At 48.8% G+C, this 21,776-nt stretch overlaps 9 protein-coding genes across 10 annotated transcripts; 6 read left to right on the forward strand and 3 right to left on the reverse strand.

The window, feature by feature from the left end:
* Positions 1-292: 292 nt before the first annotated feature.
* Positions 293-1,252, reverse strand: AAFC00_001603 (uncharacterized protein; the record flags this gene model as incomplete). Its single annotated transcript, XM_069340811.1, has 3 exons — positions 293-854; positions 907-999; positions 1,053-1,252. The coding sequence occupies 3 exons, from the start codon at positions 1,250-1,252 to the stop codon at positions 293-295; spliced, it is 855 nt and encodes a 284-aa protein (XP_069204292.1).
* Positions 1,253-1,726: 474 nt separating this feature from the next.
* On the reverse strand, positions 1,727-1,875 carry AAFC00_001604 (uncharacterized protein; the record flags this gene model as incomplete). Its single annotated transcript, XM_069347941.1, has 2 exons — positions 1,727-1,734; positions 1,791-1,875. 2 exons carry the CDS (start codon positions 1,873-1,875, stop codon positions 1,727-1,729), a joined length of 93 nt encoding a protein of 30 aa, XP_069204293.1.
* A 1,501-nt stretch (positions 1,876-3,376) lies between these two features.
* Positions 3,377-4,876, forward strand: AAFC00_001605 (uncharacterized protein; the record flags this gene model as incomplete). The annotated part of the gene is made up of 2 exons (XM_069340812.1): positions 3,377-3,524; positions 3,576-4,876. The coding sequence occupies 2 exons, from the start codon at positions 3,377-3,379 to the stop codon at positions 4,874-4,876; spliced, it is 1,449 nt and encodes a 482-aa protein (XP_069204294.1).
* A 965-nt stretch (positions 4,877-5,841) lies between these two features.
* Positions 5,842-6,393, forward strand: AAFC00_001606 (uncharacterized protein; the record flags this gene model as incomplete). Its single annotated transcript, XM_069348553.1, has 2 exons — positions 5,842-6,190; positions 6,314-6,393. The coding sequence occupies 2 exons, from the start codon at positions 5,842-5,844 to the stop codon at positions 6,391-6,393; spliced, it is 429 nt and encodes a 142-aa protein (XP_069204295.1).
* Positions 6,394-10,074: 3,681 nt separating this feature from the next.
* Positions 10,075-10,648, forward strand: AAFC00_001607 (uncharacterized protein; the record flags this gene model as incomplete). The annotated part of the gene is made up of 2 exons (XM_069348554.1): positions 10,075-10,309; positions 10,359-10,648. 2 exons carry the CDS (start codon positions 10,075-10,077, stop codon positions 10,646-10,648), a joined length of 525 nt encoding a protein of 174 aa, XP_069204296.1.
* A 1,601-nt stretch (positions 10,649-12,249) lies between these two features.
* AAFC00_001608 (uncharacterized protein) lies at positions 12,250-12,953 on the forward strand (the record flags this gene model as incomplete). Its single annotated transcript, XM_069340813.1, has 4 exons — positions 12,250-12,263; positions 12,322-12,368; positions 12,444-12,884; positions 12,946-12,953. 4 exons carry the CDS (start codon positions 12,250-12,252, stop codon positions 12,951-12,953), a joined length of 510 nt encoding a protein of 169 aa, XP_069204297.1.
* On the forward strand, positions 12,494-13,195 carry AAFC00_001609 (uncharacterized protein; the record flags this gene model as incomplete). The annotated part of the gene is made up of 2 exons (XM_069348648.1): positions 12,494-12,888; positions 12,946-13,195. 2 exons carry the CDS (start codon positions 12,494-12,496, stop codon positions 13,193-13,195), a joined length of 645 nt encoding a protein of 214 aa, XP_069204298.1.
* A 150-nt stretch (positions 13,196-13,345) lies between these two features.
* Positions 13,346-14,130, forward strand: AAFC00_001610 (uncharacterized protein; the record flags this gene model as incomplete). The annotated part of the gene is made up of 3 exons (XM_069340814.1): positions 13,346-13,437; positions 13,499-13,873; positions 13,950-14,130. 3 exons carry the CDS (start codon positions 13,346-13,348, stop codon positions 14,128-14,130), a joined length of 648 nt encoding a protein of 215 aa, XP_069204299.1.
* A 1,448-nt stretch (positions 14,131-15,578) lies between these two features.
* Positions 15,579-16,655, reverse strand: AAFC00_001611 (uncharacterized protein; the record flags this gene model as incomplete). 2 transcript variants are annotated; one of them, XM_069340815.1, is made up of 2 exons in its annotated part: positions 15,579-15,743; positions 15,804-16,655. In XM_069340815.1, the coding sequence occupies 2 exons, from the start codon at positions 16,653-16,655 to the stop codon at positions 15,579-15,581; spliced, it is 1,017 nt and encodes a 338-aa protein (XP_069204300.1). The 2 variants fall into 2 exon arrangements, with proteins under 2 accessions (XP_069204300.1, XP_069204301.1); XM_069340816.1 differs by having other exon boundaries at positions 15,579-16,655.
* Between the last annotated feature and the right edge of the window lie 5,121 nt (positions 16,656-21,776).

Here is a 21,776-nt window from a genome sequence, read left to right on the forward strand (position 1 = left end):
TTGATTGACGGAAGTGATGATGTTTTAAATATGTGCATAGGACCGATCGCCTTGGTACATGCGCACCTTAGCAAATCCTGCTAGCTCGTGACATCCTTGGTAGCACGTCAATGCGCTACACGTGCTAGCTACCTCACATCACTATCCCAAAAGTCATAGTATGCGAAGTATTGTGCCGAGCGTGGTGCAAGACAGTTCAAGGATTGTCTTGTTCTACATCTGCCGTTGAAGATATTTCTCTCAGGAAAGTCTTACACCTTATAGGTATAAGCAGCAGCAGGGTGATCCGCTCTCACATGTGGCCTCTTCCACCGGCGAAGAACGTTTCACGCATACTACCGCCAGTCACAGGATAATCGTTTTGCAGAACACCTCTCGCCTTCAACTCCGGCCAGAGCCACTTGACTAAGTCCTCAAACGTCCCAGGCGTCATAGCATAGCTAAGGTTGAACCCATCGCTATCTGCAATATCGATCCAATGCTGCAAGATGTCGGCCACTCGTTTCGGGCTACCCACAGCCTTTGCGTGCGCTCCCGAATTGGCGAGCTCTTGAAGCACTCTGCGCTTGGTCCACTTGAACCCCGCTGTGCCGGGCACTGTCGCTGTCCAGGCTTTGATCATCGATTGGATACCACCGAGTTTTGTAAACGTAAAGTCCTCATCATCGGTGGAAGTCGAAAGATCTGTTCCGGTCCAGCCACCGAAGAGCGCCGCAGTACCTTCCGAGTCTGCGTACTGTAGCAGGTCTCCATACTTGGCTTGTGCTTTCTCGTCCGTCTCGTCGACAATCATGAAGATACCTGTGATGAACCGTACACTGTCTGGCTCCGTTCCCTGCTCAAGTAGTTGTGCTCTAAGGTCGTATGTCAGCGGGGAAGTCATCAAAATTAGGGAGCATGTATTGCCTTGTATCTTGGACAATGTCCCGTGTCTTCTCAGGAATGAGACCAGGCAAGAACATGGCCTCGCTATGCTTAGCTGCGAAGGATTTACCCGACCTGCACAATATTAGGATTTCTTCGTAGCAATTAACCTCTGACACAGGACTCACGAAGAGGCGCCAGCCTGCAACAAAAGTGGTGTCCGCGGTGGGGAAGGACCAAGTAAACTTGGTCCAGCACATTGGAAATATTTGCCATTGTGGTCGATTGTTCTGACAGCCTTAGGACTAGCATATACGCCGGTCTTCTTGTCCTTGACCACAATACCCTCTTGCCAGCTTCCTTCTAGTAGCTTGTACACTACCTCCATGAACTCGTCTGCGCGGGTATACGGTTCGTCGTGTGGGATCTGTTCCTCAAATCCCTAGCTCTTTGCTGTCCAGGTAGCTTGTAACTACATTCCAACCGATTCTACCTTGTGTTATATGGTCAAGCGTAGCATATCTGCCGGCTAATGCGTACGGATTTCATAAGCTGTTGAGGCTGTTGTGCCGAAAGCGAGCACTTTTATCGCATATGCCATTGCTGAAATTAGAAGACTCATTCTGTAGTCAGTATCTATAGTCACATTTACCCAAGGGATTGTATAGCACATGTACCTCGGATCTGCAACCGGAATCTGAGCTGCACTTTTCAGTGCTGGCGCGTTGTTTGCAGGGCCCTTGTAGACATCGTATATTCCTAACACGTCGGCAAAGAACACGCCGTGGAACTTTGCATCTTCGAGTAACTTGGCTAGGTTCACCCGATGTTCTAAAGTGAGATCACCTTGATCAGGATGACGCTAAAGTCCTGTGGTTATGAGCAGGGTATGATCTCTACATCAGAATGTAAGTCTGTGTTCTGACCTGGCGCAAGGTGACCTGGCGCGTTCATCACGAAGGCTTTCATAATCCATGGACGGCGAGGAGCCTCGGCTATCCTTTGAGGCATGACGTCAAGTGATATAACAATTCAAGTAGATGGTCGAAGCGAAGAAAGCAGGAAGTTAATATCGCAGAAAGATCACAATCTCTAGCTCATCGTGAGATCAACCAAATCCGAGAGAGGAGGGCATCAATGCCTCTTGAATCTATCTAAGCTCCGATGACAGCTCTAGCTGATGGATTGGCAGATGTGGGTGTTCCAATGGCGCCGTCTGTGACCCTCGCACGAAGAGCGCGACATGCATGTGTCAAGCTCTGTAAAAATCGAATTATAGTGTGAGATTGCGTGCTTTGATTAAGCAGCAATGGATGCATGTGATACATTGCAGATCACAGATAACTTATCAAGTTATAGTATGGCTCGCTGTCGTACGAGTGCTACTATGGAAGTATTCGTGATGAAGGCTTGACTACAAGTGACTATGTATGATTAGGTCCTACCATCGTTCTACTGTACTTGGAAACGAGGTCAGAGTATGATGAATGTTGGAAATAGTGCTTTGGAGAAAGTCCGTCCTGCAGAGCTGCTAGATTAGGATGAGATAGGCCCGTATTGTTCTCAGACGATACATCAGACTCGGTTTACTATCCAGATCACATTCTTCGCTCTGCTATTGGGTGTTAATTACCGTCCCAGAACTGGCTTGCGACGAAATGCAATGCCCGTGGGGTATAGCTAGAGGAGCTAGCATCTCAACGCTATCAGTGACAGTTTCATACATTGACAGGGCTGACGGCAGTCGGACACAATGATGTAGAAATAAATAGCAAGTAGTATGCAGATCGTTTGGCAAGCTTACAGAGTACGCGTGGTAGTAGTCACGCAGTTGATCGAATAAGGACAGCCTCGGGCGCAGACTACGTTACCTTACAGTGCTATCGGGAAAACCTCGGATGTATCTGGATCCCCTCACGGATGTCGCGCCCCTACTGAGCACCAGTCAACCTCTAGACCTTCGATCTGCATAAGTTGATTACTATGTGAGCACTGTTGATGTACCGCATCACTGCCTGAATGCTGGACGTCGGATGCTCTTCCCACGGACCGTGAAATTTGGGGTGGAATATAAATTTCTTGTGAACACCCCTCAGGCAGAATTGGGGTATATTGCATAAACAACGCAAGAAAATGACTACGTGTGCTCGTCGTTCAATGTATGGTATTTTGGTTTGGAGAGCAGCGCTATCCAAAAGTGCTACGAATTGATCGCACACACTATATGGAGTCGAATGGGAGCGTCTCCATATCGCCGTTTATGTGTATATGAGGTATGGTGAGCTTACTACGTGTTTCAGCATCCAGATTGCGTGGCCACATATCATCTGCACTAAGACGAGCCATGATGATTTGTCTCCACAGGCCAGTCTTGCGAGCTCTCGACGCAGCATGATGCCATCGGGTATTATAGACCATCTTCACGACATACATAAAGCGAGAGCCGCGATGAGGCATGGTTCATTCCATCAGCTCCTTCATCTCGTTCAAGAGCCCCCTACAGCTCTCGACCATGGAATTCGAAGTTGAACGACACGAAGAAAAGTACCATGGCGGAGTCAGTGAACGTCTTCATAGATTCTATCGCGGGACAACATTCCAGGCCATCATTCTTGGCTTGGTAAGTTTTACACAACCAGGAATATGGACTGCTCTGAATAGTATGTAACAAAGTTCAAAAGAGCTCAGGCAGACCAGCTGACTCGAATTAGACCTTGGTGCTGGCGGACAAGCGTCCCCTCAAGTTGTGAATGCGGCTAATGTGCTTACTTTCGGTATCATGGTATTTTTCTGTCCCCTTTGCGCCGTCTTCGGCAATCGTTTCAATCTCAAATGGGTGCTGGTTTTCGGGACCATTGGCTACGTACCTTATTGTGCTGCTCTATACACAAACACCGTGTATGGCAATGAATGGTTCCTGATCTTCGGCGCTGCTACATGTGGTTTCTCCGCTGCAGCATTGTGGACCGCAGAGGGCGCAATAGTCGTTGGATATCCCGAGGCCGATCGAAGAGGCTTCTGCGTAGCTATTTGGCTTGCTCTGAACAAGATCGGGTCTCTGATAGCTAGTGGCATTCAGCTAGGCCTCAACGTAGAGTCCGACAAGGCGGGAGGCATCAGTCCACAGACCTATCTCGTTCTCGTAGGTCTCACCTGCGCAGGACTGCCTCTAGCCTTCCTGCTTGCACCATCCAATAAGCTTATCAGAAGAGACGGTAGCAGACCACATGCGAGATCGACCAAGACACCGATGAAGCAAGGATTCGCTGATTTCTGGACAGTCTGTAGAAGCAGACACATCTACATGCTCGTTCCCATCTTCATCACTGCACAGTGGGGTCAGACGTATAACGGCAACTACTTGGCCGCCTACTTCTCAGTCCGAGGCCGTACTCTTGCGGGATTAATCGTGACACTTATCGGGATCGCGGTCAACTTCCTTGCCGGAGCCTTCATGGACTGCAAATACCTACGGCGCTCAACACGCTCGAGATGCATGTGGCTGTTCATATTAGTCACATACGTCGGCGGCTGGATATATCAATTTTACACCCAGGCCATGTACGAGAGGCAAGATCCTAGACCAGTCTTTGACTGGTCTTCGCCTGAGTACGGGCGGGCAATCGGGGCTTACTTCTTGTATAGGATCGGCTACGAGTGCGCAGGACCATGGATGTACTGGGTTCTGGGAACGTATGACACGGAATTTGACACGCTAGCGTTGACAGCCGCACTGCTTCGCGCAGGCGAGTCGCTGGGATCGGCGTGCAGTTACGGAGTTGGTGCTAGTAATGCTAGTCTCATGACGAATCTTATTGTCGCCGCCGTTGTCTGGTTCGCCTCGGTGCCGTCGGCGTCGTACAGTGCGTGGATTGTCCAAGATGTGCGCACCGGAGGAACGTTGGAGGGTAGGCTTGCAGACGACTCGTCATCATCAAGTGAGCGATGGAGAGGGGATGCTGATGGCAAGGTCGTCGAGGTTAATGGAAAGATTATCGATGGTGACGTGTAATCAATATCTATAATGAGTAGCGCGACTAAAAATCTTCAATATGACTACTTGTACATTGCCATCTATCAATTCATTATCGCCGCGCAATTTCGAAGATTTCACCATTGATCCTTATTCCGGAGCCCTCTGCACCCCAAATTGAGGTAATGTAGCGACAAGCTGACGAGGATCAGGACCGTTGCAACCTTTTTCAGAAAATCGAAAGTTTTCTTCATCACCCCCGACTTACAGCGGACTCATACAAGGTGAGGCCGCTGGTTCTCATAGGGACGGGCCCAGACGCGAAAAGAACCCGAGTATGCCATCAGACAAATCATATCAATTCAGCTGGACGTCCATAATTGCGTGATAGTACGTGGACGAGCCCATCGGCTGTTTGAAATTTGACAACAGGCTTCGCGAACATAGGTAGTTTGTCGACCCCAATACAAATGTACGCATTATACGATATCTTTGATTAAAAACATACTGTTATTCGTTAGAAAAGTAATTGGAGTCGCCTAGCGTAGAAAGGCAAACTGTAAGTAATCGTTCCAATTTTTGCTTATACAAGTAGAGTTGACCACTATTCTTAATGTGCGAACGCTTCCATTAGCACGACGGCATATATCAAGCCATGTGTATATTCCAGAACAGGCGTTGTTATCTTTGAATCCGTGGTGTTGGTACTAGCGATCGTTGCCTTGCAGGTTCTTATCTCGTCTCACAGGGACCGTACTGATCAAGCGGCTAATGCTCCTGTGTTATGCAGACCATTCCCACCTGCCTATTATTGCAAGTGGAGCCTCTGTATCGTTCGTTCAGTCGAAGAGGTGGTAATAAAGCAACGCCGCAGCGGCCACATACATCACGCCACAGTGCAGGTACATATATTATGTCAGTCCTAGCACACCACATGCCTTGATTCTGGCTGCCTTTCAAACCGTTCCATACGTGGCACTGGTCACAAAAGCGAACACACGAGAATGTCAACCGAAACGACCTTCCATGCCGATGAGCATACGCCCCTGGTTGGAGATGATAGCCTTGATTTATCAGCGTCAAACACAGACACGTCAACCTCCAACGGGAGAGTCCCAATTAGAACACAGCTTGTCGCAATTCTGTTCGTGTGCGTTCTCTACTTTGATGTGTACGTCTGCCCTGCACCGGAGACCAGCATCCGCGAAGAAATCATCTGCAAGACGTATTATAACCGGCTCGATAAGGCCACATCTGCGACGGATCCAGCTGAGCTTGATTGCACAGTTGATGACGTGCAGAAAGAGTTGAATCTAGTGAATCAAGTCTATGTCACCCTTACGCAAATACCAGGTAAGATCCGAACTTCAGTTGAGATTGGGGACTTGCCTGTACATGACTACATCCTATAGACACATGCATTCTAGAAGGAATGGTTTTCACGCTACAAAATCAGGGACTAAATTCTCGCAATAGGTTTCCTCCTTGCCCTTCCTTATGGCATTTTAGGTACCGGGTCTTTAGATCGATTTTATCTTGCTGAATTCCCACAATAGCCGACCGAATTGGTCGCAGAAAAAATCTCTCTCTCTGCATCGTAGGAATCACCTTATGCGACACTTTCAAATTGCTCTTTAGTAAGTAGCCACCCGGTTGCAATACTGTCATTAGCGTTGTATTAACAAGGTAAGCTTGGCAATCGGATCTCTTTCCCTTGAGAGCCATATGGCTAGCGCCTCTGTTCAGGCTTATTGGAGGTGGAGATGCCGTTGCTGCAACAGTAATTCTAGCGGCATTGGCAGACGTCTACTCAGAGGAGGAAAGGTCAGCCTTGCTGATCATTTTGTAGACACTTGGAGGTGCTGACATATAACTAGAGCGACTGTGTTTGCAAGAGTGGCTTCGGCGGCAACTGCTTGTGAACTTTTGTCACCACTCATCGGATCTGCCCTAATGCTGAAAAATCCGTGGATTCCAGTTGTTCTAGGATTTGCAATGCTCCCATTAGGCGTTTCTCTAACACTCATGCTGCTGCCGGAGACGCTCGTACAGCGACCGACTTTGGAAGATGGTGTTGAGGCTCGCGCCGTAGCTAAGATGCATCCATTCAAATCTCGAGATATAAGAGATCGAATCTTGGCCATGTTCGCAGAGTTTCAGCAATGTCTCGTGTCGCTGCTCGCTATTGAATATGTCACTTTCCTTCTGTTTGGTTTCTTTGCAGCTACCGTCGGTAGTCTAGCTGCTGGTTTCGAGCTGCAATACGTCCACAAGCGTTATGGTTAGGGATATGTCTACGTAAGTCTCGATTTTGCATTAGCTTTTAATCTACGGTTTAACCTACTAAAGTCTCAATTAACATATCCTCAGGCTGGCTCTGTATTAGCTATAAGACCATTTATAACCCTTGTCGTGCTTCTGATTCTCATACCAGCAGCCACCAAGATCCTCGTCGAGAGGTTCGGTATTGCAAGTGCTCGGAAAGATCTTCTCCTAGCACGCGCTAGCGTTGCATTACTCACTATCGGTACGCTACTCCTAAGCGTCTCCGAAGTCTCTTCCCTCGCCGTCCTGTCCTTTGTTATTTTTGCGCTCGGAAACGCCTTCCCTACCATAGGAAAAAGCTTGCTCACCACTCTCGGCCCCCCCGAAATGGCTGGAACCCTATTGTCCGCGATGAACGTCAGTGCCGCCCTTGGAGCAGTAATTGCTGGGCCAGTTATCACTGTTACCTTCAATCTAGGTCTGAGGTGGGGCGGAGTATGGGTTGCGACGCCTTTGTTCTTCGTTACGCTACTCTATGCATTGACCTTCGGCTCCATGTGCATAATGAAGGCTCCGCACAAGCACGAGGATGATGCTAGCGAGGAAGAAGCAAGGGAGGGTTGAATATCGAGGATATGTCAATCTTGTACTAGCTACAATGAGTGCCGAGTGGGTCAGGCGTGATCGAAACACAGTTTGAATTGATGGCATATAAACATGAGATCCCTTGTTACGGAGGGGCTAACTAGGCCCGAGTTCTGTACGCCCGACTCAATTTCAGTCCTCTGGTGATATATTTTGATACACATCAGATCTCCGCACTGATGGCTCGAGATGTGCGGCTTATCAGAGAGTAGAGCTTCGAGAAGCAAGAATTGGTCCGGAGTGTCTATTTATTTATTTCATCGCGATACTTCCATGCGTGTGAGGCTCCTGGCGAGTTTATCATTGCTGCTGATTGTACAGCATGTAGCTCCGTGGCAAGAAGAGCAATACGATCTATTCACGACTGTGTGATACCCACTGCATGCACTTGCGACATAACTACTACGCAGTAATTTGCGCATTTGACATGAATTCTAAGGAAAGGCAACGGTCTCATGGGGCCAGCTTCAATGGCTTCTAGGCTGTTTTCGACTTACTTGTGCAGTACCTGCAATACGCTAGCAGCGTCAACTCAAGCTTGGTGCATCAATCATTTATACCTCTTCTGGGATTGAAAAGAATTGAGAAGAGCGTGTACAAACTTCTGTTGTCGTCTCCTCGACTCTTAAAGATCTACTTCCCGTTTTAGGAAATAAAAAATGAGCCCTGTGAAAGATTACAGAATCTCCTCGATAATTATGCTACAAAGATAAGCGTTCGGCACGAAACTCTGTTCGAAGAGATATATGGGCTAGCGCCATAACGTTGTCATGAATGACTTGGCATGCGAATTAAGGTGTAATTAGCTGCGCTGCAAGATAAGGTAGAGTACCTTAACCTTGAAGGTAAGGTGTGTTGCCGAGCTCCGGTGAGGGTCATCCATCGCTACTATGCAGCTGCAGCTTCGATATGTACGTCCACTGATACTGTAACATGAGTGGCCAATACTGACAAAACAACTGCTGGGAGTAGTCTGGTAGTATTGTAGATGACTCAAGTAATAGAACTTCGGTGATCTCCGTCAAATAGGTGGCGCGAGTCGACAGACATGGTAGGTGGCAGTGGGCGCTTTCGAGCTACTCAGCCCACGCTTGTCTGTGAATGCTGCGACGAAGACAAATAGGTCAGCCAAATCATAGCCATCCGCTACTTTGGCCTCTACGCGACAGCCAGCCGTCTGCTTCAGCCATACATCACATCTCTTCCAGTCGAACATCTTGCACTGCACCTTTGATCAATCTAAGAAACCCTTGATGAGAGTAGGAATCGGAAATGCGTGAATAAACAGACTAACTATGAGTTTCCGTTGCCCGCACGATGCGGACCATTCCTTCGGCCCTCGTGTGTCACCAGAGTGTCGTTCCTTCGATTTTACCCTGCTCTTCGAGCCACAACTAAAGCCTTCACCAATATAGTCATTGATCACGATGTATATGGTCACCAACTTAGTATCACTCGTCTGCATGGGCACTGCGCAGATCCCTAAGATGCGTACCACTGTGCTGGCCACAACACTCGATTTGATAGTGGCGGCATGCATGCTTCCTCTATCGCACCTTGAGCATGTCAAAACTTTCAGACCATCTAGTCTGCTCTGCGCCTTTTTATTCATGGCTCTGCCTCTCAACATCGCGCAGACCCGCACTTATTGGCTATTTCCCGACCAATGGACGGTTTATGCCGCATGCTATACTGCAACTTTCACGCTTAAGGCCCTCATTTTGATTCCGGAATAATCATGGGATAAGACTCGGCTGCTGTCGACAAGTGACCGAGAGAGAAGTCCCGAGGAGAGGGCAAGAATCCTCAAGAGAAGAGTATTCGTTTGGCTCATGTCCTCTTCATCAAGGGTTTGCGGAACAGCTTCAGCTTTAGCGATCTCTATGCCGCCGATGAAGCCTTGCGCTCTCGAGTGCTTTCTGAACGACTGCAAAGGTCTTGGGGTATCAGTAGTAAGTACTTGATTGAGACACATGCATTTTGATACATTTTCTCACGCGGAACATCAGGCCACAAAGGACGCTACGATTTAGCTTGGTCAATGTTTCGAAGCTTGTTATGGCCACTGCTGCGGCCAATAGCCCCACACTTGATTCTCATTGCCTTCAAGTTCTCCCAGCCTTTCCTTGTTCAAAGAGTGTCGGATTACCTCAGTCATAGTGATGCAGCTAGTGATGCCGTGATCGGTCATGGCTTGGTCGGCGCTTACGGTCTGGTATACATCGGACTAGCGGTGAGATACGCTGTGATGTGCTTTAGGCGAAGACTAATATGTTGCCCAGGTTAGCAAAGGTTGCTACTGGCACTATCAATATCGTTTTATCACAATGGTGAGAGGTGCTTTGGTGAGCATTATTTACCAGAAAACCCTCTCTGTCGATGCAGCTTTAGTGTCCGGCTCGCAAGCCACCACATTGATGAGTGCTGACATCGAACAAATCGCTGTCGGACTCCAGTCGTTGAATGAGCTTTGGGCGAATTTTGTAGAAGCCATTGTGGGGCTGTGGCTTTTGGAGCGACAGATTGGTCTATCGTTCTTAGCAGCGGCCATCATAGCAATAAGTGAGCCTTACAAGAATTGCAACAAGAAAGCACTGCTGATCCTTTCCAGTCTGCGCAGTCCTTGCGTCGATCGTTGCTGGCGTTGCTGCATCTCGTCAGAAGCACTGGTTAACGGCAATGGAGCGACGAATACACGAGACCACAAGATTCCTGCAATCCAGCAAGAGCATTAAGATGCCGGGTCTCGAAGACAAGGTGTCGGAGACCATTGCGTCACTGAGAGCAGCTGAACTTCGGAAGGGCGTGCATTGGGTTAGTCGGACTATCCATCTATGGAGGACACGATGTCTTGACAAAGAACCATTCCCGCACAAACCTCAGCTGGCCATGGTGCACTAGCACTAGGTAAGCAAGCTATCTCGGAAGAACCGAATCATCAGCTGACACCGTAAGCCTTTATACCCCAGCTTCTAGGACCCCCTGTCGTGTTCGGTCTGTTCATCTTCACACAAGAAGAGTGACGCAGCATTAAACACCATACGTCTTTTCGGATCACTAGCTATTCTGTCATTGGTAACGATCCCCCTCAACAATCTCTTTCAAACGCTAACAGCAGTGAGTGCAGCTTTCAGTTGCCTTTATCGATTTCAGACTTATCTGCGACTTGCCGATGTCAGAGATACCCGAGATGTCAACAAGCCAGATGTCTCAATCGTGGCTCAATCGGTGGAAAACGCAACTCCGGCATTCACAATCCGTAATGGCGCATTCTGTTGGAAGGCTGATACCCAACCAGTCCTGCAGAATGTCAATTGCTCGCTGCTACGTGGCAAGTTGACGTTACTGATCGGCCCTGTCGGTTGTGGGAAGTCGACACTCCTGCAAGCACTCCTCGGAGAGATGGTTCCAGCTCGAGGTGTCGTTGAACACTCGGCCTCCAAGATTGTCTTCTGTGCGCAGGATCCGTGGCTGACAAATTCGACGATTCGCTCGGCCATTATCGGAGCCTCAGATGTTGATGATGAGTGGTACACAACTGTCTTGAACGCGTGTGACTTGACTGAAGACATGGCTAGTGTGCCGAGAGGAGATAACACTGTTACAGGAAGTTCGGGAAGCGCATTGAGTGGTGGACAAAAGCAAAGACTGGTGAGTCACTCTCTGCAGACCCTGTATTCCTAAATCCTCCTTTCGGCTTCGTTGACCTCGCCAGACACTCGCACGAGCAATTTACTCTAGGGCACCTGTATTCTTGTTAGATGATATTCTCAGTGGCCTCGATAGGCGCACAGAAGAACGCACCTTGGCAAATCTTTTCAGCCCCGACGGACTGCTTAAGAAGGCGCTCCAGAGCACAGTAGTTCTTGTTACTCATGCTAGTAGGTCTTGCTGCCCACTATCGAGCTCAATCTCTGACAGTCATATAGAAAGACATCTTAGGTTAGGCGATCATGTTGTTGCGATAAATGCGGCCGGCAATGGGACCAAGGATGGTCCCCCGAGTCACTTCGAGAATTGTATGGATATGATTTTACGTGACAAGTCCCACGATGACGAGACGTCGCAACCTGCATTAAACTTCATGAGCATGCTTGTCAGTCAGCAAGCGGGTCAAGCACCGGAACTACCAACAGAACCCATAATTATCGAAGACACGACTCTTGGACTTTCCGACGGCGAAGTGTTTCTTCATTACCTTAGAGCCGTCTCTGTTCCATTGTTTTTCCGTTCATTTTAGGATTAGCCATTGCCGGCTTTCCGGAAAGATTTCCTAGTAGGCTCCTCCTCCCTCAGCCTTCCATTTCGTTATGTTTAAGTCCGAAGTTAACTTCAGGCCCCGAAACGTATCTCAGAGGAGTGCTTGGTTAGGCTGACGACTTTCAACCTTTTAGCATACAGGTCCCAAGTATGGGGTGAAGCCAACGAAAAAGCTCCAGGATCTTCGAACAACAGATTTTATTGGGGTGTCTTTACTCTACTTCAATTACTCGCATTGATCGATGTGCTTTGGGCAGTATGGTGGGAATATTTGCAAACCGTGTCTCGTTCTTAGAAGCCTCTAATACTTGCAGGCATCTATTTATGTTCATCATCCCTAGGTCAGGTAAACGTCTACATGGTTAGTAGCTCTATCTATATACCCTTCCATGAAACCATGAGATTGTTCTATGTCTGTCACTAAATACGAATGCAGCGGAATTACTAGCAGCTGTTCTAGGCGCGTCACCCGCATTCCTCAGCCGAATGGATGTCGGAACCATTACGAACAGGTTCCCGCAAGATCTGCTACTAATAGACACTCGGCTGCCAATTTCACTCCTCAACTCTGGTTCTTATCTGGCGGCAGCCATCGTAAGGCTCGCTCTGATAGCTTCGGCGTCGGTGTTGATATTGGCCACTGCTCCTTTCCTCTTTGCGGTACTCTACCTGGCCCAAAGATTCTACCTTCGCACCTCAAAGAGCATGAGGCTGTTCGATCTCCTGGCCAAAGCGCCCCTGTGTTCACACTTTCCTGATGCGCTTAAAGGCTTGGCGACCATCCGCGGCTTCGGGTGGACGGAGAAGCTCCGAGCTGACAACGATATACTGCTCGACACATCTCAACGGCCGTACTATCTCACGTACTGTATTCAGCGTGAGTACCACTATGCGTCGGCTTGTCGAGATATTGATCACTGACACAATTCCTGTGCAAGTTGGTTGACATGCGTTCTGGACCTCGTGGTTGCCGGCCTCGCCGTCACGGTCATGGGACTCGCAGTGGCATTTCGGCATAGAGGGAGCGCACCTACTTTTGGTTTGGCCTTACTGAATCTCAGATCTCCCGGGTCAACCCTTGAGGCGGTCGTCACAGAGTACACTCAGCTCGAGACATCGAATGGGCCTGATGCAAGGATCAAGAACTTTTCCGATACCACGCCACGAGAAGCTACTACTACTTCATAGGGCGCTGCTGTTGATACTTTCCCAGAAGGAGGTATAGAGCTCTTCGAAACCTCTGAAGCCAACCATACTGTTGTGGAATTCAAGAATGTGATCGCAACTTCCGGGTAAGTGATGTGCCATCGATAGATCAACAAATTTAAACGTCTTCGGATGCGTAGCTCAAGCGGACGAAGAGTACTCGACGGCCTGTCTCTGAAATCCCGCACGGGCGAGAAATTGGCCATCTGTGGGCGAAGCGGAAGGTCGGAACTCTCTTTGTTTTTGGAATCCGAGATGATGGCCATGTTTCTGACTCGATGACAGTGGAAAATCAACCTTACTTCAGGTATTGCTCAAAATATTGGACGTTTCCGAGGGTAGTCTCGTGGTCCTGGGAAAGGACACCACATACATACCACCGCGTATCCATCGTAAAAGGTTCAATACGATTCCCCAAGAATCATACTTCTTTCAAGGCACCTTTCGAGAGAATCTGACCCGTGGCGATGACGTCCGCGACGATCTAATTTTACGAGCCCTCAGTAAAGTCGGTTTGCAGCAGAAAGTCCTGGGCCTTGGTGGAATTGATCATGATCTCGAGCCAGAAACGTTCTCGTCGGGCGAGTGTCAGCTCCTATCCCTAGCTAGAGCAATTCTGCATCCCACCAAGATTCTCTTGCTTGATGAAGCGGCGAGCAGGTAAGTGCCAGCCCTAGTTTTTTTTCTTACCATGATCAATTTCCTTCCATCTGAGTGCAGCCACTAATAAATGCAGTGTCGATGCCAAGACGGACAAGAAGATGGACGACATCATGTGGGAAGAATTCAAGTCAGACACCATTATTGCCGTGTTACACAAGCAGGAGGCGTTACACCGCTTTGATCGTGTGATCATCCTCGATCAAGGCAAGATCGCGTATCAAGCGCGACCTCCTGAATTGCAGCTTGCAAATTGATGTGACAGCGAGCGACTATCGAGCATAAACAGCATACTATGCACAGACATAAATTCATATGGCGCAGCGCAGAGGTCTCGAATTTGTCAAAGTGAAGTAGCTTATGCTGTGTCCATTACCACTTCGGCTTCAAAGGATTAAGATCTTGTCTTTTATCTTCCTTCCACTGATATACATTCTGATATCATGCAGAGCAAATCTATAAAGAGTGCTCTCGTAAAGCACGTGCATATGTAGTTTGCTGAAGTGGTTTCCGTCGAGCTTGAACCTGATTATGTAGGACTTGCCAGTCCTCTTGTATGTTGTCTAATCTTGCACGACCGAACCATGGCGCCAGCTGATCTGCGATCCTTATAACATTATAGAGCATTGCTATTCACCTGTATCCTTGTCCGGATGTTTGAGATTGTGGGCAACCCTCTGACGTGGCCCACGATGACATCTTGCCTCCCATGTAGCCAGTGTATGTCAAAACAAAGCTACGAAGCAATACCCTCGGATCCAAGACCAGCTTTTGGAGTCTTGCGCAGGGTCATACGTGCAGGTAAGCAGCGCTAGGAGAAGGACGACGCAACAGCATATTGCGGTATTTGTATGTCCAGACGATGTTAAGGTTGAAGAAAAGTCTGGGCTTAGTATAGGAAAACCAAAACGAGCGAAAGGCTGCGAGGGGATGCCGTAAGTTGTAGTGGAAGACATTGTTACTATCATGTCGTTGACAGGACTACTTGACTTTTATTCATCACTCATGTTGGAAGCAGTCAGTCTGCTGTGGAGTTATGTATGATGTGGTACAAAATTGCTGTGGGAGAAGTGGAATCGAGCAATAATCTTAGAAGCGGAGACGTATATAATCAAAATGGATTAGCTGCAAGACAAGTGCATCTAGGATGACTATAAATCGCAGATCACTTTGCCCGTTCTGCCGATTCCGTATAGGACGCCGAGGTTCTGCATTGTTCGGCATGAGCTTCATATAATATTTGCAGGTCAACTTAGATCTACAGTACCTCAGGTGTGCAAACCAGGCGACCCATGTTGCACCGATAGGACCTGATCAGCTAATTTGCAATACAGCTCAAAATCCATTGGCGTCTACAGGGTGAATGATCAAAAAGTGCTACAAGATTTATCGCTGCTGATCTTGATCACTTTCTGGGATATGAGTCTACAGGATTAAGATGCTAATGCAAATGACATACATGACTTTGAATATCTCCAATACCTTAGTATGAATGTCCACAACTCATGCAGTTGTAAAACAGAGATTAGGTGAGCTACAAAGAAACTTCTAGCAATGCAATACTGTAGACCTCAGATATCTGTACTAGAGTATGAATTTCTAAGCTATAGAGAAAGTAACACCACGTTGATCGTTTCCCGCTAGACGTCCATCCTCAAGCACAGAAACTCCTCTCAATTCCTGGATCCGTCCTATGAAAATACATTTAAGAGGAAGAGACACACTGCGAGTAGTAAGGGTTCTGCTCCTTGCAGGTGGAGCCTGTGACGCAAGTGGTGGCACCAGTGTAACCGGAACCACCACACTGGCCGTATAGAGCAACAGAGCCAGAGACAGTGGTTGCGGTAGGGGTAGCGCTAGCTGCTGAGGTCTTGACCAAGGTGGCCAGGGTGGTGGGGGCAGCGGAGGAGACAGGGGTAGCGCTGGCAACTGATGTCTTGACCAAGGTGGCGAGAGTGGTAGGGGCAGCAGAGGAGACAGGGGCAGCAGAGCTGGTAGCAGGTGCGGGGGCAGAGGAGGTGGCAGCGACAGCGCTGGAGGAGACCACAGCAGCCTGGGTGTTGACAGCAGAGGAAGAGGCACCAGACCAGACGGGAGGGCCAGGAATGGGGTAGCTAGTGAAGCCGTTGTAGATGTCGAAGTGAATACCGGCATCAGTGGCCTTGTATGCGCCAGGGATGCTGACACCAGCGGGGAGGCTGGTGGCACCGGAAGAAGTGATTTTGACCTGGACACACTCCATGTAGAGCTGGGCGCCTCCGAGAGTACCACCCTCGTGAAGGGCGATGATCTCAGCACGGAGAAGGTAATTTCCAGCGGTGATGTCGGGGATAGTGATGGAGTGCTTGCCTTTGTTGGCAATGAGGGTATCAACAGCCCACTGCTTGGTGCTGGCATCGTAACCATCCTCGGCGATCTTTACCCAGCCACTGCCGGAAGAGCCGGTGTCGGTAGGGGCGATGTAGACCATAACAGGGCCCTTGTGGGAAGAGGCAATGATATCGTCAGACTCGCTGCGGCTGTCATGGTGCCATTCAAAGGTGAACTTGTCGCCGGCAGCAACGGACAGAGTCTTTGCGGTGGCAACGTTGTTGACATTGCAGGTCATGTCCGAGGAGGTCACGTCCTTGACGGGGTTGTTGTTGGGAGGAGACCTGATGTAACCAGCAGCGGTGTTGCCGAGACCTTGGTCGACATCATTGATCCAACCAGCGTAGATGGTGGTGTGGGCGAAGGCCAGCTTCGCGGAGGCAATAAGAGCAATCAATGCAGCATTCTTCATTTTTAAAGAGAGTGGGAGTCTAAAAGACCAAAGAGTGACTAGAAGGAAAGACTAATTTTTTTTTGAATGGATGAAGATGTCTTGGAGAAGAAGAAAGACTATACATCTTATATACCTACCAGGTCCACGATATCTGAATTGACAGTCCCAGCACTGTTAGCGGCTTAGGAGATGATGGTCAGTCCTGGCATCCATAACAAGCATTGCCAAGGCGTGTCATTGCCCCTTCGCCTGCTCGCGTAGGTGGCCGTTCATCCAGGATTGTAAATGTTGCTTCATCCCGCCTCCGCCTCCATGTACATTATGGCATTTCGTATAGTTAGTGCCTTGGCCCTGCTTCTGTGGTCGTTGCTACCGGTACTACACTGACTAGGCGGCTCCCACGATGCACACAACGGATCTTGTCCTAGACACAGACCATGTGTCGATACTTAATCACATCGATTGAGACAGGAAAGGAAATGCTGCGAGACCTAGCACAGCGCCTAGGCAGGTCAATAGCTTGGCTGCACTTGGCAATGTTGCAAATGGAAGAATTACTACAGGAGCGTTCCTACAGATCAAAGTCGAGGAGCGCCTTTCATATAGCGTAGTGCACAAAGTGTGCCCATTGCTGAAGGGCCAAGGTAGTAAATCAACCGAGGAGTTTCATGATATCTCCTATATAACGCCACCGGCGGGTCGAAGCTTATAATGTCTTGGCGGCTGAATCTGAAACTCAATCGCTTAGACATGAAACATCCAGGACCACCCCACAAGAGACGCACTTCGGGGCCCAGATGCTTTGCGTTTGCCGCCCTTATTAGTTCATCGTATCCATCACTATAACCACCACTCTCACTAGTGTGCCGCACACAAATCGGCCTCTCGGTCAAAACGTCATCCTCTCTCCCCTGAGTCTAGTTTTCCTCGCTTCGTCTCGTACAACCTTGCAAGGCCTTACTATGTGATAACTCACACTATCAGATAGCGTGGCAGCGTAGCAGCGTGATAAAATTCTATTCTCGTGTTTGAAGGCGCTAGGACGTCGCGAGATGACACATAGCAGGAAGCGGATCAGGCACGGCATCGCGCCGTTAGCTGCGCTGCAGTCTTCTTGCGGATTAGTCGAGACCTGGCCTGGTCGGCGAAGAAGCTTTAGCCGGTCGGGCCTCTCGCTTGCTCCTCGCAAGATCCTAATCGACGCTTAAATGAGGTCGGTAAGAGCAGTAGCGCTTAGAAATTGTGTTCTTGCAGCCTCAAGATATATACAGTGGGTATCCTACACCACGACGAATTTAGAAAGCTTGCTTCCAACTTCATCAGTCAACTTTATCGTGCTCTAGCGTGGACAAAGTGATAATGCCACGATGCACAGCAGTCATAAATTCAAGAACGGCGGCACGCATATTGTCAATGGACTTATTGTATATCCACGATTGATTAGAGAGAAACTCCTTAGGGATATTCCCACGTCAATTGCTTCACAATCGTGAGGAAAGGATTGATATGAAAGTGTTTGTTGTCGCGACGTGTATCTCCACATGTGGATCGTTGTCATCGCTAATCGGAAAGCCTGCGAAGACCTACTACTACACGCGTGTACGTCGCAGTTGATGAGAAAAGCTCGCAATGCGAGCTAGCCAAGTACAGAGGCGATGAGGGTAACTTATTTGTCGCTGCCGGTCGCAGAAGCCTAGGCACACGAACATCACTCTCTGCCTCGCGACTACTGCATCAAGGAACAAATCAGAGAATACTAAGGTAGGACACAAACACCACCTGACGCGCTCTTAGAATTCACAGTCGCATGCAGAGCCCGTATCGTAGCGTTGTATTCCCTATAGACATGGAAAAGACCTTAGAAGGCGACAGGACGACTCTAGGAGCGGCTGGCCACGACAGATTCCAAAACATCAATTTGCTTTCTCTTATACACACGACAGGGATGCCCTCTTCAGAGGCACGTCTGAGTATCAAGAACAGATCTACATGGACACTGAGCAGGTCAAGCTTGAAGTACAGGAGATGCTCGACGACGCCCTTCTCGACTTCAAGATGGCAGTCGAAGAGGGTCTCAAGGATATCGATGGGCATGTCGAGAAGCACTCCTGTGCTTTGATCTCCGAGATTGAAGAGTACGAGCAAAGGGCCGCGCACATCGAGCTTGACCTCGATGCCTCCAAGTCTTCACTGCTGCGGCTTGCCCAGACTTTGTTTCAACCTGCAAGACGCTCAAGCGCCACCGTAGAGCCGACAGCGCCCAGAGGCAAATCCGTGTAGTTGACATTCCCTGCTTATGAAGATGTAGTGTAATGTGCTTCGCTCTAGCCTTGCCGCGCATCGAGCGGTCGTGATGATGAGCCGTGATCATCAGCGCTCCTTTTAGGGGGACTAATCGTTGTTCTTTGTAGTATTGCTATCGCGTCCTGTCTCCCGTGACATCGACCACAGTACGAGTGCTTACTATGCCAGGACGACTACACCTCTGACTATGGTGCAGCGCCAGATGGCGACAATCATTCTGTCGTGGCCGGAAGTCCGCTCCGCAAGCTTCACATGTTCGCAAAGCGGGAAACCGCCACAATCCTGCCAAGCTCGCCACGGCTCGAGCTTGAACACCAACATCGTCGTAAGTGACTCGCCCGCTGTGCACTAGGTTTTTTGACCGCGCATGACTAGAACACTCGTACAAAGTCACACGCAGCGGTGTCTACATACGATCTGTAGCGATCGATGCAATATTTAGACGTCGTAAAGCGATAGCGACTACACAAGCCTGTCGGGCAGAGATGCACGCGCGACTGAGCGCTCCACCGCGACAGGGACGGAAGAAGCCGACGCTCATCTCACCAAAACGATGGGATCATGCTCTTTATCCTAGCTACGCGAGCGATTACATTGGATGAAAGGACTCCGTTTGTGAGCGGTTATGGAACATGTCATCTGGTCTGGGAAGCTGCCCCTGTAGTAATATGACTCGATGGCAGTAAGCTGGCCGAGCTACTGTATAGCGGAGCTGCCTGTGCGGAACTGCAACAGCGAAGGCGGCCTTGGCGGAGATACTGCCACAGCGGAGATCCCAAGTGCCGTCGTCACCGCGAACGCTCTTTCTTCCAACACCATGCAAGACGTCCATCCAGTCACCTTGTTGTAGAATGCTGATGATTATAGAGTATTCCTGTCATCTTATCATCCTATCATAAACGCTGTGTAATTGAGAAATTACTGATATTGCAATTTTCTGTAGAGAAAAGTCTTGTCCTCTTAAATTCTTCAAGCTCCTAGCGGCGCTTGCAAATTGAGTTCACCGCGCCCAAATTCTCACACCAACTCTCATCAGCGCCATCATCAACTTCGCAGATCTGAAGGCATTGACATCAATAACGGCTAACTTTGCGTATCTAATGATAAATTGATAGCCATAGCTAGACATTGTCTCCTCATTACCTTTCCAAGAGCAATGCTTCTTACTTGTACAACCGACCAGGGTCGCCCTGCGTAATGATCTACAACCATCTTCAGTGTGATGGTCGACATATTATTAATACATCACGATTGCCCTCGTAGCTCGCTTGGCAGAGAAATATGGCACCAGAGATGTTTCTTCGGCCTTCCAGTCTACAACTTATTGGCTTACAGTTGATCGTCTAACGGCAGTGGAAGCGGACATGTGGCGTTGTTGACCTTCCGACCTTGATCAATGGTTTCTGCTTGTCAACATTGGCTCAAGCTCCGTGCTTGGGAATATTGTCCACCTGATCTGCCTATTAATCATGCTACATACTATTTGGCTTGATGTTCCCATCCGCGTTCGCAATGCCATGCGTCGTGTGGTTCTCGATCTACCGTGAAACACCTATAAGCCAGGTGAGGAATGCGAGCTGTCTATATATGAGGAGACAACTTACCACGCTCATTAGCTGGTATTACGCTCCAAGGCGTGGGGACTCAGTACGTTGATATATGGAATAGCTACACAGCTGTTGTTGGGCGCCACAGCTGCTAGAACCTACCTTTGAGGCAAGAATTCCGGGCCACGGTGCTTTGACGCTCGCAAAGTGCTCATGTTCTTTACAAGGTGAGAAACGAACGACTTCACAGGGCTTGTCTTCCGTATGCCCGGAAGAGTAAAGAATTATTCTAGAGTAGCTATGCATGATGGCTCCAGTGACTAGTCGTACTAGCGACCAGATCGCAGCAATCAAGATAGCCGCTGTGAGAAGCACGGGAAGAGCGACTTCTGCCGCCTACTACCATGGCCTTGTACCTCACTGTACGCAATTATCTAATCCTGTTGCAATCCGCATACCAGAGGCGCGATCCGTTTACACTTACATAATCCGTCCATTACTATAATGGAAAATTGGCGCTACTGGGGCTACAGTGCAGCGTAGGCGCCCAAGGAACGTCGACAACTTCGTTTGTATGAGGTCACTATTCGAAGGGATTTTACCATCATCAAAGTCTTCGGTTGGCCCAGCCAGCTCGACAGCGTCAAAGTACACGGCTCGGCAGAGGAGTGTGTCGTTGCTTGACCAATATTTGGTATCACCAGGAGCTGTTTTTGTCTGATAGAACATCTTACTCAATAGATATCTGGCGTTTCTGTAGTCCTGTACATCTTGCAAGTACCCAAAGCAAGAAAGAGCATATGTAGTTGGAACTGCGTGATAGTAATCAAAACGAGTGATTTGATAGCAAACATCCGGGTCTGTGAAAATTACGATGTACAAATGAACGATGTTCAGTAGCTAAGATGATGCAAATACTTCATCCCTAGGTGGACATGATGTGCTTCAATTCCATCGTCCCTTGGCAAGACGTGATTCGATATCAAATCCTTGTTGTGTTGTAAGGAACCACAGCTGATTCAAGTTGCGCCATACATCAATGAGTAGCTTCAAGCGATTTCGAACCACTTATCCATCAATAGCTGTTCTGCTGTTGGTCTATCTCTTGGATCCATCTTCATGATCCTACATATGAAGTCCTTATCATCTTGTGTAGGGTTAGGGTTAGGGTTAGGGTTAGGGTTAGGGTTAGGGTTAGGGTTAGGGTTAGGGTTAGGGTTAGGGTTAGGGTTAGGGTTAGGGTTAGGGTTAGGGTTAGGGTTAGGGTTAGGGTTAGGGTTAGGGTTAG

This window comes from Neodothiora populina (assembly GCF_041146345.1).
Source record: "Neodothiora populina strain CPC 39397 chromosome Unknown canker_contig_12, whole genome shotgun sequence".
Classification (NCBI taxonomy): Eukaryota; Fungi; Ascomycota; class Dothideomycetes; order Dothideales; family Dothioraceae; genus Neodothiora; species Neodothiora populina.